This window comes from Pogona vitticeps, chromosome 6 (genome assembly GCF_051106095.1).
Source record: "Pogona vitticeps strain Pit_001003342236 chromosome 6, PviZW2.1, whole genome shotgun sequence".
NCBI lineage: Eukaryota > Metazoa > Chordata > Lepidosauria > Squamata > Agamidae > Pogona > Pogona vitticeps.
In genome coordinates this window covers 89,977,321-89,993,188 of record NC_135788.1, presented here as the reverse complement: position 1 = coordinate 89,993,188, position 15,868 = coordinate 89,977,321, and the positions used below count along the sequence as shown (strand labels likewise).

The 15,868-nt window shown below is 41.2% G+C and overlaps 1 protein-coding gene across 2 annotated transcripts in view; it reads left to right on the top strand.

The window, feature by feature from the left end:
* Nucleotides 1–1,532: 1,532 nt before the first annotated feature.
* The window catches only part of CDC27 (cell division cycle 27), a 48,543-nt gene continuing 34,207 nt past the window's right edge, over nucleotides 1,533–15,868 (top strand). For both annotated transcript variants that reach the window (XM_073004205.2, XM_073004204.2), the window contains exons 1-3: nucleotides 1,533–1,828; nucleotides 11,355–11,430; nucleotides 12,670–12,817. In XM_073004205.2, the coding sequence (XP_072860306.1) occupies nucleotides 1,802–1,828; nucleotides 11,355–11,430; nucleotides 12,670–12,817 (251 nt within the window). In that variant the 5' untranslated portion in view covers nucleotides 1,533–1,801. The remainder of the gene's footprint in view (nucleotides 1,829–11,354; nucleotides 11,431–12,669; nucleotides 12,818–15,868) is intronic.

Below are 15,868 nucleotides of genomic sequence, written 5' to 3'. Positions count from 1 at the left end.
GCATAAAGAAGGCCAACCGCTGAAGAATTGATGCTTTCGAACTGTTGTGCTGGAGGAGACTCTTGAGAGTCCCCTGGACTGCAAGGACATACCAATCCATTCTGAAGGAAATCAACCCTGAGTGCTCACTGGAAGGACAGATCCTGAAGCTAGGGGCTCCAATACTTTCGCCATCTCATAAGAAGAGAAGACTCCCTGGAAAAGACCCTGATGTTGGGAAAGTGTGAAGGCAAGAGGAAAAGGGGATGACAGAGGACAAGATGGTTGGACAGTGTCATTGAAGCTACCAAGATGAATTTGACCAAACTCCGGAAGGCAGTGGAAGACAGGAGAGCCTGGCGTGCTTTGGTCCATGGGGTCATGAAAAGTCGGGTATGACTTAATGACTAAACAACAAATTCTGTGTTTTCACATTGAATAGCAAATATTACAGGCAAAAGATGCATAAATGAAAGGACAGCTATCTAAGATGGAATTAAAGATAGGCAAGAAAGGAATTGAAAGATGAGGAAGTAATTTCACTTACATGGTGTGAAGTACTTCAGCTGAAATCTTTTATTTCACATATCATTTGACGAAAACATACCAAATTGCCTGAGAAGTGTCCTCTTTTTATATGTTAAAGTAGGACATGTTTTAATGGGTTGCTAATACTACAAGGTCATGCATTCCGGTGTCAAGGTGGTCTTAGTATTCTAACTTCGCAGAATTAGTATCTGCTTTATTTGGCAGTTACTGGGTCTCCAATAAACCATTTCCCCATTATTAACTGTGAAAAAACTTTTTAAAAAAACCCTGAAGGATGCTGCCTCCTGTCAGCTCTCTGCTGCTGTCTTCAGGAATCTGTAGTGCACAGGCCTAATTTGTACCAGGGCTCAATCCCAATAAGCCGTTTTAACTGTCATGGTTCAAGCTTGGTCTACGCCAAATTTAGGGAAAGTTATATTTTGGGCTATAAAATCCACATACTGTATATTTAAACACTGTGATCCCAGACCTGGAAGGTATAAATCCGAGTTGAATGCTTCGTAAATATTAAAAATAAAGATTAAAAAGGGAGCAGAACTTGATATCAACGCTGTTCCTCTCTCAGACCCATAAATCCGAGTTATCTTTTGCAGACGTAAGTGCCTCAACACAGCCCCGTTCGTTCAGCGGGATGAAAAACACGTTGTACGCGAGCACAAAAAAAGTAAAGAAATTTCTCCTTCCAGGTCGGGTATTTCCGGCTCCATCGATGTCGTACTTCCGTAAAAGGAACGGAATCACTCGATTCGACTCAAGGAAAAAAAAAGTCTCCCTTCGGTTATTTCCGTCCAGAGAACTGCAGAGACAAGAACGCCTTTCGGGGGCTTCTTTTCAAGCAAGCCTTGAAAGCTGTTTTTGCGTTCTCCGCCTTTCGGGTCTTTCCGTCGCGGCCGAAGGAACAACCCTAGTCTTCGGAGTCTCTCGAGTGTTCCCGTCTCCGCTCGGAAAACAACAGAGGAGGCCGTCCCGCCCTCGGGTGTTTCCGTCCCTTTCCGTCTCGTGTTCGGGAAGACTCGGCTCCAGACGGGCCGGGGCCTTCCTTTCCTTTCCCTTCCCTCCTTCACGGCCCGGTTAACGGTCGCTGCCAGTTTAAATGAGACGGGGTCTGGGCCGCCGCCACTACTACCGCCACCGCCGCGTCACCCACTGAGGCGGAGTCTGAGTCTGTCAGGAGAAGGAAGAGGGGGGGAGAGGAGAGAGAGAGAGAGAAGGGGGCGCCCTCTCCCCACCTCCCTCATCCGGGTCCTGTCCCTAAGGGGGGAGCCGGGGCAGGATGACGGTGCTGCAGGAACCCGTCCAGGTACGGACCCCGGTGGCAATAGGCCTGTCCTGGGCACGGGGAGGAAGGAAGGAAGGGAGAGGGAAGAGGGAGGGACCGCCAAGGAAGTAGTAGATTCCTGCTCCTCTCGTTTCTGCTCTGTCAGGATAAGCCTTTTCTTTTTTTTTCAAAATCCTTGGACTCCCTACTGGGAGCCTGGCGGTGCGGAGGGATGGATAGGGGAGAAATACTCGCCAATTTAACTCTTCTCCTATTACTCCCGTTTTGGCCACCTTACATACACTGGTGTCCTCATCTCAGCTCTGAATCAATGAGCCCCTTTTCTGGAAGGAACCATTCGGATTACTTTAAAATTGGCCCTTTTGCTGGGCTCTCTCATTACTATCGACACCTCCTCCATACCCCAAGAACTGCCTTCTACTCTCCCCCGTTGCATTATTTCAATTATTTTCTTCTGGAGAGACCACCGTTCCTCCCAGCTCTTTTAAATCCTTTTCCCCACCTTTCCACTGAAGACTCCTCTTTTATCAGTTCCCTTTGAAAAACATACATACAGACTCACTCATACTTCAGTTTTGCTTTTATTAAGGACTACTGGTGGTTTTCCATTTTAAGATTGCTATGTCTACTTCATAGCACTCAGTATTTTCTCCACACTCTAACCATCACATTCCCAGTCCATTCTCCTCCCCTTGAAGGACCTTCAGCACAATTGTATTTCATGCCTACATATTCTTATCCTCTCCCCTCCTCTTTGCCACCCAGAAATATTATTATGCATCACCTGCTTGCTTTCTCCCCTCAAAACCCTTATTAGTCCAGGGTTTTGATGGGAATATAGGGCCAGCCCTGTTTCTACTAAGGGACAGGATGATTCCCACTCCTTATTTCTTGTACAGATGTTGACAGGACTGGCAGTTAAATCTTACTTCAGTGTTGGCAAGGGATCCTCCATCACATGTGAGATTATAAGCCTATCTTAGGGGCATTCATGACTACTTCTTAACATTCATGACTACTTCTTAACACTTCTCCCAAGCATCTACTATCTGAAGTGGCTACTTCATTTTGTTTAACAGTAGGGCTAGCCTGACTGGAAGACCTTACTGATATAATGCATTCTCTCCTGTTCACCAGTATTACAGAATGCCCTGTATTTTTTTAACAAAAATCTCCTGCTACAGAAAGAAGGCTGACTAGGATAGAATAATATTTCAGAATTGTAGAATCCAGGATGAAATTTTCAGATGACATCAGATCAGAAACATTTTGCAAGTATTATGAGGTATTATAAAACTTTCCAGAGCCTGACTAGTTAACTTGTGGGATTTTTCCTGCCTTCTGTGTGTAGGCAGTTGGTGATCCAAGGGTGGACGGGGAAACATCTTGCCCTGGAATTTTGGGATAAGATTCCTCTGCTTTGACCGTAGCCATCTTGCAGCATGCTTAAAGGTGCTTGCGTTCAGTTTTCTGTGGGTCTCTACTGTGGTCTGCTGCTAGGAATAGCTTCAGTGCCAGACTTACAAATTTCTGTGTTAACTTAAAAGTCTGCATGTTCTTGCCATGGTGGCTATGAGTTAGACAGATACAGGCAATTCATGGAATCATTATTAAGAATCTTTCAGAACTGTTTCATGGCTAGTTTAATTCCATACCAGAATATTTTGGTGCACAAACTTGTTAAGACTTTGCCTGATCTCTAGAATAGGGGCCAGTGACATAATTATTCAGAACTGTCTTCTCTCACATCACAGAGCCAAATTCACTCCCTAGTTTTCTGAAAAGTTGGTAGCAATTAAAAAATCAGGGAGATGAACAGAGGAGTGATGAAGAAGAACTTGGAAGTTAATCTGACTGAATAAAAGTTAGAAGGGACAAGTGTAATGGCAAAGAAAATTTACTTTTCTGTCAGCATTACATCTGCTTTGAGTTGGAAGTTTTTCAGAGTACTGATATGTCATATGTAGAACCCATGGGGGTGATTAGAGGATATCTTGGTGGCCTGCTGTGACAAATTTGTGACACACTTTGAAGATATAGTGTCCATACTGCCTTGGTCTTCACATTTATAAAACCAGCTGACATATTTCTAGCAAGTGCTTGCTTTGTTCTTATTCCTTTCAGCTTGTGTAGCCTTATAAATATAGTCAGGATTTTTGGAAGTGTGAGGTTGGACATTTGGACATATTTCCCTTAACTATCGTGACCAGCAAAGGAAGATTGTTTGAGTGAGGGAGGGAAGTTGATAAATGCTTTTCTGAAAGAAGGAACAGTATCTGGGTTGAGGTATCTGTACCATTATACAGGACAGCTGCCAAGCAAAGTCCAGTGTACCATTGTTGAGAAAATTGCTAAGTGTGAGGCGATAACCCAGCATCATGATTTTCTGTTTTATCATCTTAATCTGTATCAGTCTGTTTTTCATCTTTGTTTTAAATCTGAAACAGCTATGGAGATGATCTGTGTCAATAATAAGTAGCGTACATTTGTGTTGGGTTTGTCTGACCTCTTGGTGGTATGTGATAACATTTAGTAGCAGGTGTCTCCTTCTGGATTGCCTTTGTAGCATGCAGCTGGGAACACAGTATTTACAGTGATTGTAGTTATGGACAGTTTCCAAAAGATCATGCAGACGGACATCTGCTTAGTGCCTTGACTTTTGTCCTGTGACATCTTTCTGAGTCCCAGTGTGCTCTTTTTGCTGTTTTGTGTTTACATGAAACTGTTCACAGAGATCACCCAAATACTTGGAGCTGGTTGTCGCCAATATGTAGATGCTGTGCAATTCCATGGCCAAAACCTTATTGTCAGTTTACACTATTGTAATAGACTTTTAGTGATGAATTATAGCAAGTTCCAAAGTCATTATTAGTTGTATAGTGAGTCACAAAACTCGGCACATAACAGGTAATATTTACCTGACTTCATTTCATCTATGCTGAATTCACAATCAAAAGTTATGCTTTCTGTGTTTCACTGGCTGTGTTACACTGGTAGGCCTAGCTAATAGGCTTTTGGCCTATATGCCCTTATTTTCTTGCTATGGTGGTTCTGAGCTGTTGTCAGAGATCAGTGATAGGTTAGATGTAAGCAAGCAAGTTGAAGCTCTGTATGAGCAAGACTGAAATGTCCTTGATCAGTTGGCCAAAAGGAGTCTGTTGATTCTCAAAGGGATTCCACTTCAGGATTTTTATGGACTTCCTGGTGTTTCTTGTTTAATATGATATTTTTATTATTGCTCTGACTGTTTTGCATGTTTTTGTTTCAGAGGCAGAAAGGCAAGTTATAAATGTCTTGATAAATGCGTGACTCTTCTCTTGTTTTGGTTGTTAGTGAACCCAAAAAGTTTGGATTAAGATTTTTGTTTTGGCTAACTAGATTCTCTCTTATCCTTGTCTCTGGATCTTAAAATAAGCTATGAGTTTGTCTGTCTATGCTGTTCTCTTTCATTTTTTCTTTTAATATGTTCATCAGAAGAACAACAGGAAGGAATGTTAGTCAAATCTTCCATCTTAGTGTTTCATTTCAGTTACAGAAATGTAAACAGTCTTCTTATCATGGGTTTAAATGAATTATATTTGAATTGTATGGCTTTAATTAATGTTGCTGTTGGCCACCCTGATCACTGCTTGGTGTGATCAATTTGGATTAATTACTGGTGAATTTTAGTTGTGATTATTTATACTGCCTCTTGGAATTTGTGTACTAGGTCTCAGTGCCATGTATTTTTCTTTAAGCATTATTGGGAGATAAATCTGTGACGATTCTCTGTCATCCAGGTGAGGATATCTGGAAGTTGAGTCATGGCAACTGGACTTCTTTCCTATTAGCTTGAAACATTTCGCTACTCATCCAAGTAGCTTCTTCAGTCTGAGGAGAGTTGGTAGGAGATCCCTGATACATCCTACATGTTGGTTTCACTTCCCCCTGGTCTGAATAGGCTGGACAAAGGACAGTGGCTGAGTGAAAATTCCACTTCTGCTGTCCTTCTCCACCCATTGTCATGGCTCATTAACAGTTGTTAACAGTGGTCTTGGTGGTGTGTGTGGTCCTGATCTTTCTGGGGACTGATGAAAGGACAGCATGATAAATAGGAGACAGATTGTATCTAAGGCCTCCAGCCCTGTTGAGTAAAGAATTACAGTATATGTATATGTGTGGCCTCCCTGACCCCTCTCTCAAACCACCTATCTTTTCAGTCCAAAATGAGTACATCAAATGAGTCATCAAATGAGTGTCCTTCAAATGAAGGAACACTGCTGACTGTGGTCCTGAGCCGTTGCCCCTCCTGTGTTGGGCTATTCTCCTGTTTAGTGGCCGTTTGGTTTCTCCGATGTAGAGTTCTGAACACTCCTCTTTGCATTGGACCGCATATACTATATTGCTCCTGTTGTGTTTTGATGTCCAGTCTTTGGGAGGATGAGCCTCTGCCTTAGCGTGTTTTGGGGTTTGAAGAGTATGGGTATATGGTGTTTACCAAAAATCCTTTTGAGCTTTTCAGAGACACCTACCACATAAGGAATGACCAGATTCTTCTATCAGATCTGGGTCTCAGACTGTTCAATTGTCCTGCTGGGTTGGGACATTGTCTTGTTAAAGGCCCATTTTGGATATCCACAGGCCTTAACAGCTGTCTTCAGATGTCCGTCTTCTTTCTTCTTGGCTTTTGAGGAGTTGGGGATGTTTTTTGCTCTGTGGTTTAATTTCCTGGAAACCCCTAGTTTGTATTGCAATGGGTGATGACTGCACAGTTCAGGAAAGTAAGCCAGTTGTCTTTGGTGTCTTCCCTGGTGAATTTGCTGTTTGGGTCCACTGCTTTTATGTGGTCTGTGAAGGCCTGTGCTTCCTGGATCTGGATCTTCCTGGATCTGGATCTGTTTAGTACCTTCTTTTCCACTTCTATGTATAAGTTGGCAAAAATGGGTGTCACCAGGGAACCTATGGCATAGCCATGTTTCTGTCTGTAAAAGTCACCTCTGTAAGTGAAATAAGTGGTGCTCAAATACAGGTCCATATATGGTCCGGGTTGAGGCTGCTTCTGGTGGAGATGTTAATATAACTTTTTATTGAGAGATGTTAATGTAACTTTTGCTGCTCTCCAGTAGCCGCACTTTTGATATCCATTGGTAGCTTAGAAGTGGATTGTAATTGCATGTACAGCCTCAGTGTGGAAATTTTTGATGGCCTTGATGCAGTCATATACAATCTACAGTAATGGAGGTCTAGTTAACAGCTTTTCCCATCTATTGATAAATGTTATGTCAGTCACCCAGTATTGGAGCTCTTTGAAGTAGGATAATATGTATCAAAATGTCAGTGGCCTTGCTTTTAAGAGTTTCTATCTGTGTAATAAAGTTAATAAATGGTAATGTAATAATGGTGACAAGGCTTTGGAAAATATTTCAAGTCCTTACATGTAACAATCAAATTTTTGAGAGATAGTTGGAGACAAATCTTGTTGCATAACTTTCCACTGGTGTAATCTGGATCAGGCATTGTTGTTGTTTAGTTGTTAAGTCATGTCCGACTCTTCGTGACCCCATGGACCAGAGCATGCCAGGCCCTCCTGTCTTCCACTGCCTCCCGGAGTTTGGTCAAATTCATGCTGGTAGCTTCGGTGACACTGTCCAACCATCTCGTCCTCTGTCGTCCCCTTCTCCTCTTGCCTTCACACTTTCCCAACATCAGGGTCTTTTCCAGGGAGTTTTCTCTTCTCATACTATGGCCAAAGTATTGGAGCCTCAGCTTCAGGATCTATCCTTCCAGTGAGCACTTAGGGTTGATTTCCTGCAAGATGGATAGGTTTGTCCTCCTTGCAGTCCAGGGGACTCTCAAGAGTCTCCTCCAGCACCACAGTTCAAAAGCATCAATTCTTCAGCGGTCGGCCTTCTTTATGGTCCAGCTCTCACTTCCATACATCAGTACTGGAAAAAGCATAACTTTGACTATGGGGACCTTTGTCAGCAAGGTGATGTCTCTGCTTTTTAAGATGCTGTCTAGGTTTGTCAGTGCTTTCCTCCCAAGAAGCAGACGTCTTTTAATTTCGTGGCTGTTGTCACCATCTGCAGTGATCATGGAGCCCAAGAAAGTAAAATCTGTCATTGCCTCCATATCTTCCCCTTCTATTTGCCAGGAGGTGATGGGACCAGTGGCCATGATCTTAGTTTTTTGATGTTTAGCTTCAGACCATTTTTGGCACTCTCCTCGTTCACCCTCATTAAGAGGTTCTTTAATTCCTCCTCACTTTCTGCCATCAGAGTGGTATCGTCTGTGTATCTGAGGTTAGTGAGAAGAAGGTCACGCAGCTTGCCCAAACTCACACAGGCTGACTCTTGGAAGTCCCAAGCTCTGGCTCTGCAGTCAAATACCTAAACCATTGAACTAATCGCTTTTTAGATTAGGGATAATCAGCTGCCTGAAATATTTCCAGATTGTATACAGGTATTTGTTGCAGTAGGTCTGACTGTAGCCAAAACTATCTCAGATTCCCTTGATCAGGGCGCAACTGAACCATTTCTCCTGATGTGCTTGCCACATTTGACCTTCTGTTGCCTGCTTGTAGTTCAGATGAACACCAGCTTTCTCCCTCTTTTCCAGAGGCCACTCTGGCTTTTTTTTTCATTTGCCAACTCATTCACCAAGTGACAATTTAGCCCTTGAGTTCAATTGCCAACACAAAGAGCAAATCAAAGCCAGAATTTATGTCCAGCCACATTTTTGCATCCACAACATTCTGTAGCATGAGACCTGTTTTTCTCTTTTTCTCTCTTCTTATTCATGAGTAAATTTTTCTTCAGGCCTTACTACGTCTCCATTTGGACTAGCGCTTAAGCTGCAAGGCATAGTTGCAAATCATCGTACCATGAACTCACTGTGACCTCATAGCAGAGCCATCATCTCTCTAGTTCAACTCCCCAACTAGAAGATAAGGGTGACAGAGTTCACCTTTGTCCTTAAGATAGAAGACGTGTGTGTGTGTGTGTGTGTGTGTGTGTGTGTGTGTGTGTACATGTTCCATCCTTATGCTTCCTCTGTAACTGCAAGCAGTAAAAGAACTACAAATTATTTATTTAATAGTAGTTTTGAATTCAAGCACAAATCAAGTGTTATTCTGAGCTTTTAAATTTGGGGTTGTTTGTGAGCTGTGAAGCAGGTTCTCTGTTGACATATTGTTTCTGGTTTGTCCAGCTGCTTGTGTAGTAGGAGGAGCCAAGTTGGTGCAGATAGGTGATGTGTCACTCTACATAGCTTGTTTGTAGTAAGACAGGATTCCCCAGGATCTTTGTTTATAATACATGCAGGTATATATAACCTTAGTGGAATATTGTAGGGATTATGGGGGACAAAGATGAAGTGTTTAATGCAATTTTTTCTTAGTAGTTTTTTCTCTCTCCATTGTTGTGAGAGATTGGAACTCTCAGTACTTGGCTTCTCTCCCCGATATATATATATTTATATTTATATTTATATTTATATTTATATTTATATTTATTTATTTATACCCCGCCCATCTAGTCAATTGACTACTCTGGGTGGCAAATATTAATTTGCCTGTACATTTGTTTACTGAATGGCCATCTGTACTTGTAGTATATAAGCTGATAAATAAATAGGCATTAGCTACTTAATAGATTAGATCATACATGGCATATATGTCTATATCACTACTCTTGTAATCTTGAGATTAGACCACTGTAATGCGCTCTATGTGGGGCTACCTTTGAGATTGATGCGGAAGCTTCAGATGGTGCAGAATGCGGCGGCCAGACTTCTTAGTGGGATGAGAAGATTTCAGCATATTTCTTCCACTCTGGCTGCTTTGCATTGGCTGCCCATTCATTTCTGCATTCATTTCAAAGTGTTGACATATAAAGCCCTAAATGGTTTAGGACCTTGATACTCAGCGGAACACCTTCTCCCACCTAGATCTACTCAAATCACTTGATACAGCCAGGAAGGCAGCCGAAGGGCCTAACACTGAGGGAGGCCCAGAAAGAAAGAACAAGAAACCGGGCCTTCTCGGCAGTGGCCCCTCAACTTTGGAATAAACTTCCGCCTGAAATTTGCCTGCCACCCTTGCTGCATGTTTTTAAGAGCCAACTTAAGACCTGGCTCTTTAGGCAGGCCTTTCCTCCAGTCACCACTTGATTTTCTTTTCTATCTTAACTTCCATTTTGCTTTTCCATCTTGAATGCCACTAATATTATTGATTTGAATTGTTGTTTAATTCTTTATATGTTGTTTTCATGCTTTTACTGTAAGCCACCCAGAGTAGATGTAGTCTAGATGGGCGGGATGCAAATCAAATCAAATCAAATCAATAAAGTTGATAGAGGATTGCATTTCTGATGGGCTACCATATGGTGACGTAGGTGCATGATATTGGATACATGTCTCATTTTCTCAGGAAACCAAAACATTTGTGCCAGTGGTTTTCAAAATGTTTCAAGGTCATGAAATACAATTTGGAAATATAGCAGGTGTTGCAGCACTGCAATGCACATTTGCACCACACATATCTTATGCTTTCCATCTTTTGGCACAGTCATTCTTGACTTGTATGCTGTTTATAAGTAGCTGAGATGGTATTGAGAGTCATGTTTAGGGTTTCTGAAGGAGAAATACCCTTTTCATTTTGGTATTTTATTTTTATCTATTATTGTTAGCTGCCCAGATTAGACTTCGGTCTAGATGGGCGGGGTATAAATTGAATGAATAAATAAATAAATAAATAAAATATGGGGGGAAAAGTTCTACAATTGAGAGAAGTTCTTAGTCATACAGTATATCAGAGAAGTGAGTACACCCCTCACATTTCATAAATATTTTAGTATATCTTTTCATGTGACAACACTGAAGAAGTGAAACTTGGCTACAATGTAAAGCAGTGAGTATATAGCTTGTATAACTGTGTAAATGTGCTGTCCGCTCAAAATAAGACAAGAATGCTTCTCAAAATGGTTTAAAGCTCATTGGGACTGAAACAATAACCCCCAAATACCACCATCCTAATCAGAACTGTTATTACTACATAGTAGTGGGTACATGGGAGAGCTCTTTCTCTGTTTCTGCTGCCTCCCATAGCCTGCTCCATCTTTACTGTCTTTCTGCAGGAAGGTGAAGACCTTTCTCTTCAGGCAAGATTTCTAAGTGACTATTTTCCGGAGAGGGGTTTTTAAATGGATTGTTGTACCTTACTGTTTGAATGTGTTTTGGTGTTGCTTATGTTTTTGTTTGATCATTTTAGTGATTGTATACTCACACTTATTACCTTTACAGTACTGTATTTTAATGACATAAGCCGCCTTCAGTCCTTTTTAAGGAGAGAGGTGAGGTTAAAGATATTTTAATTGATTAATTACTGTTGTTTGTTTAAAATGTGGTATAATAGGAGATCCTATTAGAAAATAAAACAGTGCATTAAATTAAAATCAGAACATAATTTTGGGCAAATGAAAATAGAATTCAAAGAATTGTATTTTTGGTTTGATTTGTATCAATTGTTTAACATTTGAATCTTCACTTTTGTTTCCTCCCCTTTATATAGGCGGCGATATGGCAAGCACTTAACCACTATGCTTATCGAGATGCCGTCTTTCTGGCAGAGAGACTGTATGCAGAAGGTATGCATCGACTGTGATTCCAGGTTTTCATATACAGTGGTGCCTCGCATAGCGAGGTTAATCCGTTCCGGATTAACCTTCGCTATGCGAAAACATCGCTAAACGGGACTAAAAAAGCCATAGAAACGCATTGAACTTTGTTCAATGCGTTCCTATGGCTTGAAAACTCACCGTTAAGTGATGTTTCTCCATAGCGCCACCATTTTCGCGCCCTCGGTAAGCGAGGGCAGGGCGCGAAAATGAGGCGCGGACCTTCCGGCGGCCATTTTGGAACCGCCGATCAGCTGTTCTCCCCCGCTTCGTTTTGCGAAGATCGCTAAGCGAATCGCTTAGCGATCATCGCAAAGCGAAAAATCGCCATAGGGGCCACCGCTGAGCGAACGCTCCAGCGATGGCCCGGACCCCCTCGCTATGCGAATTCATCACATAGCGAAGCACTCGCTAAGCGAGGCACCACTGTACATGTGAATATTACAAAGAGCTGATATTAGCTCACTATGACTTCATTAGTTAGTTAAAATGGAGAAACTAGCAGGAAAGTGAGCAAATAGATTAGGTACAAAGTGCCAGCATAACATTGTCTGGTTATACAGATGACCTATTGTAAGTTTGCAAACCTTTTTTTAAAAATGGACTGTGTTTTCAGGACTCTGTCAAGGATGATTGAGGCAGTGCTTGATATTTAAAAAGAGATCTCAAGAGCTTCGACCTGTTTGAGCACTCTCCATCTGGCAACAAGAAAGTCTTGTTTCTTAAGTGTGTGCAAATGGATTTTGGTTACTAAGTGGTGAAAATATTTTGTGTGCTTAGTAGTATTTGTTTTTATTGTGTTAAATTATTGTCTTATTTATTTTATGTCTACTTATTTTTTAAAACTATATAGCCACAAGTAAGAGTGGTGCTAAAATTACATGAGTAAACGAATGGGTTTGTAAGATTAGATAATATATGTAAAAGATTCCCTTGCCGTGCCTTATGTTGCTGGCTTAGAACTTTGTACAGCTCTTAACAGTGAATAGATGGTGCTTGTCCATCTTTTTGCACATTGTTCCTGTACAAAGTTTAGAGATCTTTGTTTGCTAGTAAAAGGATCATAACTGACCACTAAGTGTATACGTAATACTTAAAATTTCCTTTGCACTAGACTGTCTAGGAGTAAATGTGAATCCTATATCTTCACATCAAGAGGTTCCAATGATGGATGGATTCTAATGCTTTTCCTCCTTGCATGTCTTTCAGTGCACTCAGAAGATGCCCTGTTTTTACTGGCAACATGCTACTATCGCTCAGGAAAAGCATACAAGGCATACAGGCTTCTCAAAGGACACAGCTGTACGACCCCACAGTGTAAATATTTGCTTGCCAAGTGCTGCGTTGACCTCAGCAAGTAAGTTGTCTCTCTGATTTGTTAGTGCTGCTGGAAGGTATAGTTAAAATTTTATTTTTAAAGATTATGACATCATTTAATGACACTTCAGATCTTTGACTAGTCATATAATAGAATTCATTTTCACTTTCATCTGCGGGCCTAATGAGCATTTAAATGGTAAAGGTTCCCCTTGACAGTTAGTCCAATCGTGTCTGATTCTAGGGCGCGGTGCTCATCCCTGTTTCCAAGCCATGGAGCCAGCATTTGTCTGTAGACAGTTTTCGTGGTCATGTGGCCAGCACGACTAGACACGGAACGCTGTTACCTTCCCACTGAGATGGTACCTGTTTATCTACTTGTATTTTTACATGCTTTCAAACTTGACATCACTAAATGTATTGAGGGCCTTTGTAAAGAAAACTATGAAAAACATATCAATATCTTCCTAGATCAAGTGTGAAGTGTATTTATTTATTTAATCATTTATTTTTGGCTTTTAAAATGCTAAACAAGATAAGCTGTAAATGTTAGACATTTGAGGCACCAAGTATTATAAAAATAATATTTTGATTCTGTCATCAGCAAGTTTTTCTTACCATTGGTTTAGATCCCAAAATATCTAGGAATTCTCAGGATGAATGGCTGGGGACCTGACTGTCAAGAAAGCATGGAAGTTAAGGAACAGGGAATCTAGAAATCTAGCGTGCTACTCCTGTCTTCTGAAAATGCTGGCCACAGAGACTTGTGAAACATTAGGAAGAACAGCCTTCAGAACATGGCCAAACAGCACGAAAAACCCACAACAACCATTAGATCCCAGCCATGAAAGCCTTCGCGAATACAATCTAGAAAAGATTTACCATTTGATGGAAGTAAAATACAAAAAAGGCTGACAAAGGGAAGAAGATCCAGGAGAATCCTAAAGAATTTTAAAAACTAGGGTCTGCTTAGAAAGCAAGAAAATAGCATAGAAAGTTTAGGAATTGCATGGGGATATCCTAACAGAAATGGAGAGAACAAGCAAGTGCTGTGACGGGTGGGGACTTGCAGACCAAGGGTGCAAAAACACTGTGTGCATGGGTAAAATGAGTACCCAGCTTGCTGGGGGGCAATGTGTAGCCTGTATAATTAAAAAATTGTAAACCGCCCGGAGAGTGCTTGTAGCGCTATGGGGCGGTATATAAGTCCAATAAATAAATAAATAAATAAATAAATAATGGGCACAAATGCTGCATTTCTTTAATTAAAAAATAGTTACAGCAATGATACTCTTTTAGAAGTATCAGAATGCAATGTATGTATCTTAGTGGAGAGGTCTAAATCTCCCTCCGCTCCTTCTACTTTTTCTTTTCTTCCTCCCATAATTTTTTCATAAGCTCTTCTTCCCTTCTTTTTATCTATACTGCATAGCTAGAATATGATAGTATTTTAGTATCAGGGCAGAAAACATTTTGGGTTGGTTACTTTTCCAGTTAGCCAACTGCATGAAGGCAACATGCCAAAAGGGGTGTGGCCTAATGAGAAAGGCTTAATGGAACGCCTAACAGGAAGAGAGATAAAAATAAAATATCTGAAATATTATAATAGTTAGAAATTGATTAAAAATAACTTAAATACATTATTTCATATCAGCCTGTGAGCACCCATGGTCTCCTAGAAGAACACCTGAGGCTTGAACAGAGAGGTTCCAGGCATAAGCATACTCCTAAAACAGCTAAGCTGAGTCCGGGTACCCAGCCAGGCAGTACCACATACCCTTTTCCCAAGTTCGTTCTAATTAGCAATTAACTGAGGAAAAACAAAGATAGAAATCATGAGTTTTGGAGTCTGCCAAGATGAACAAAACTCAGGCTATTAATGGACTCAAGTAGCATATCTGTGGCCTAGCAAATAATCTTGCAGGTTTGCTGTTCAAAAGACCAAACGTGGGATTTTAAGAATTATTGTTTTATTAGGAAAATAAAGAATTTAGAGATATTCAATTTGTTGCAAAAGCATAGCATTCAAGTACATTTCCATAAATCAAAGCAGTTAGAACTTTAGCAAATTCCAGCTACAAAAATAAAATAAAAAACTCTAAAAATAGCTTAAAAGGTAGGCTAGGCGTAGCCCCCCTTTCTCTATCCTTACTCTGAACTACATCTTAGCATAACAGCAAAAACTAACATTTGGAACTCAAAAATCCATACTAAAAATCATTCTCTAAAATCATTCTAAAATCCAAGCTAAAAATCAAGTCTTCTCTCTTACTACATTTTCCATTTTCTTTCATGCTGGGACCACCCTTCCTCTCCACTCTTCTTTGATGTTAACCAATCAGAGTACAGGGCTGTCTCTTCACACTCCACCTCCATTTCCCACGGGATGTGCAGGTGTTGTTGTCCATCCTCCTGATGTTGTGTCTTGACCCTTATCATCTCTGGCCAAGTCAGCTTCATGGAAAATTCCAGCTAGCTCTAGGAGAAAAAGCTTCTCGAAGCATCCAGTTATGCTAACACAGACCAATATGGATTCCTTCAGTGAACAGAGATTCTGTCTGTATTGGGAGAGGTTACACTTCACCTGAAGACTTAGGTTTACAGCTTGAGCATGCTCCTGGATTCATTCCTGAGCCTGGATGCCCAGGTATCAGTAGTATCAGGAATGTGCTCAAAAAGCCAAAGCTACTGTGGCAGGAGTGCCCATTCCTTGAGTTGTCTGGTTTGGCTATGGTGACTCATGCTTTAATTACAATCCATATGGATCAACTACTCTTTCTATATGTGGGGCTGCTGCAGACAGATTGCTGGCCAGGCCAGTGAAGGGATCACATGACTTTCCAGTTAAAACAGCTTTACTGGCTGGACTCAGTTCAGTGCTGGTGATGATCTATAAAGTCCTGTATGGTTTGGATCCAAGCTGCATCTCCCTGTGGTTACTGTGAGGGGATCATGGCCATGACCCTCATGGGTCATCTGCCCTCACTCTACAGAACCTCAAGGGCTGTTGTTCTGACATTGTGGAAAAGCTGGGAGGAGGAGGAGAGCTCAGATGTTGTTGGGGAATGAGATTAGAGAGAGCAGCTGGACA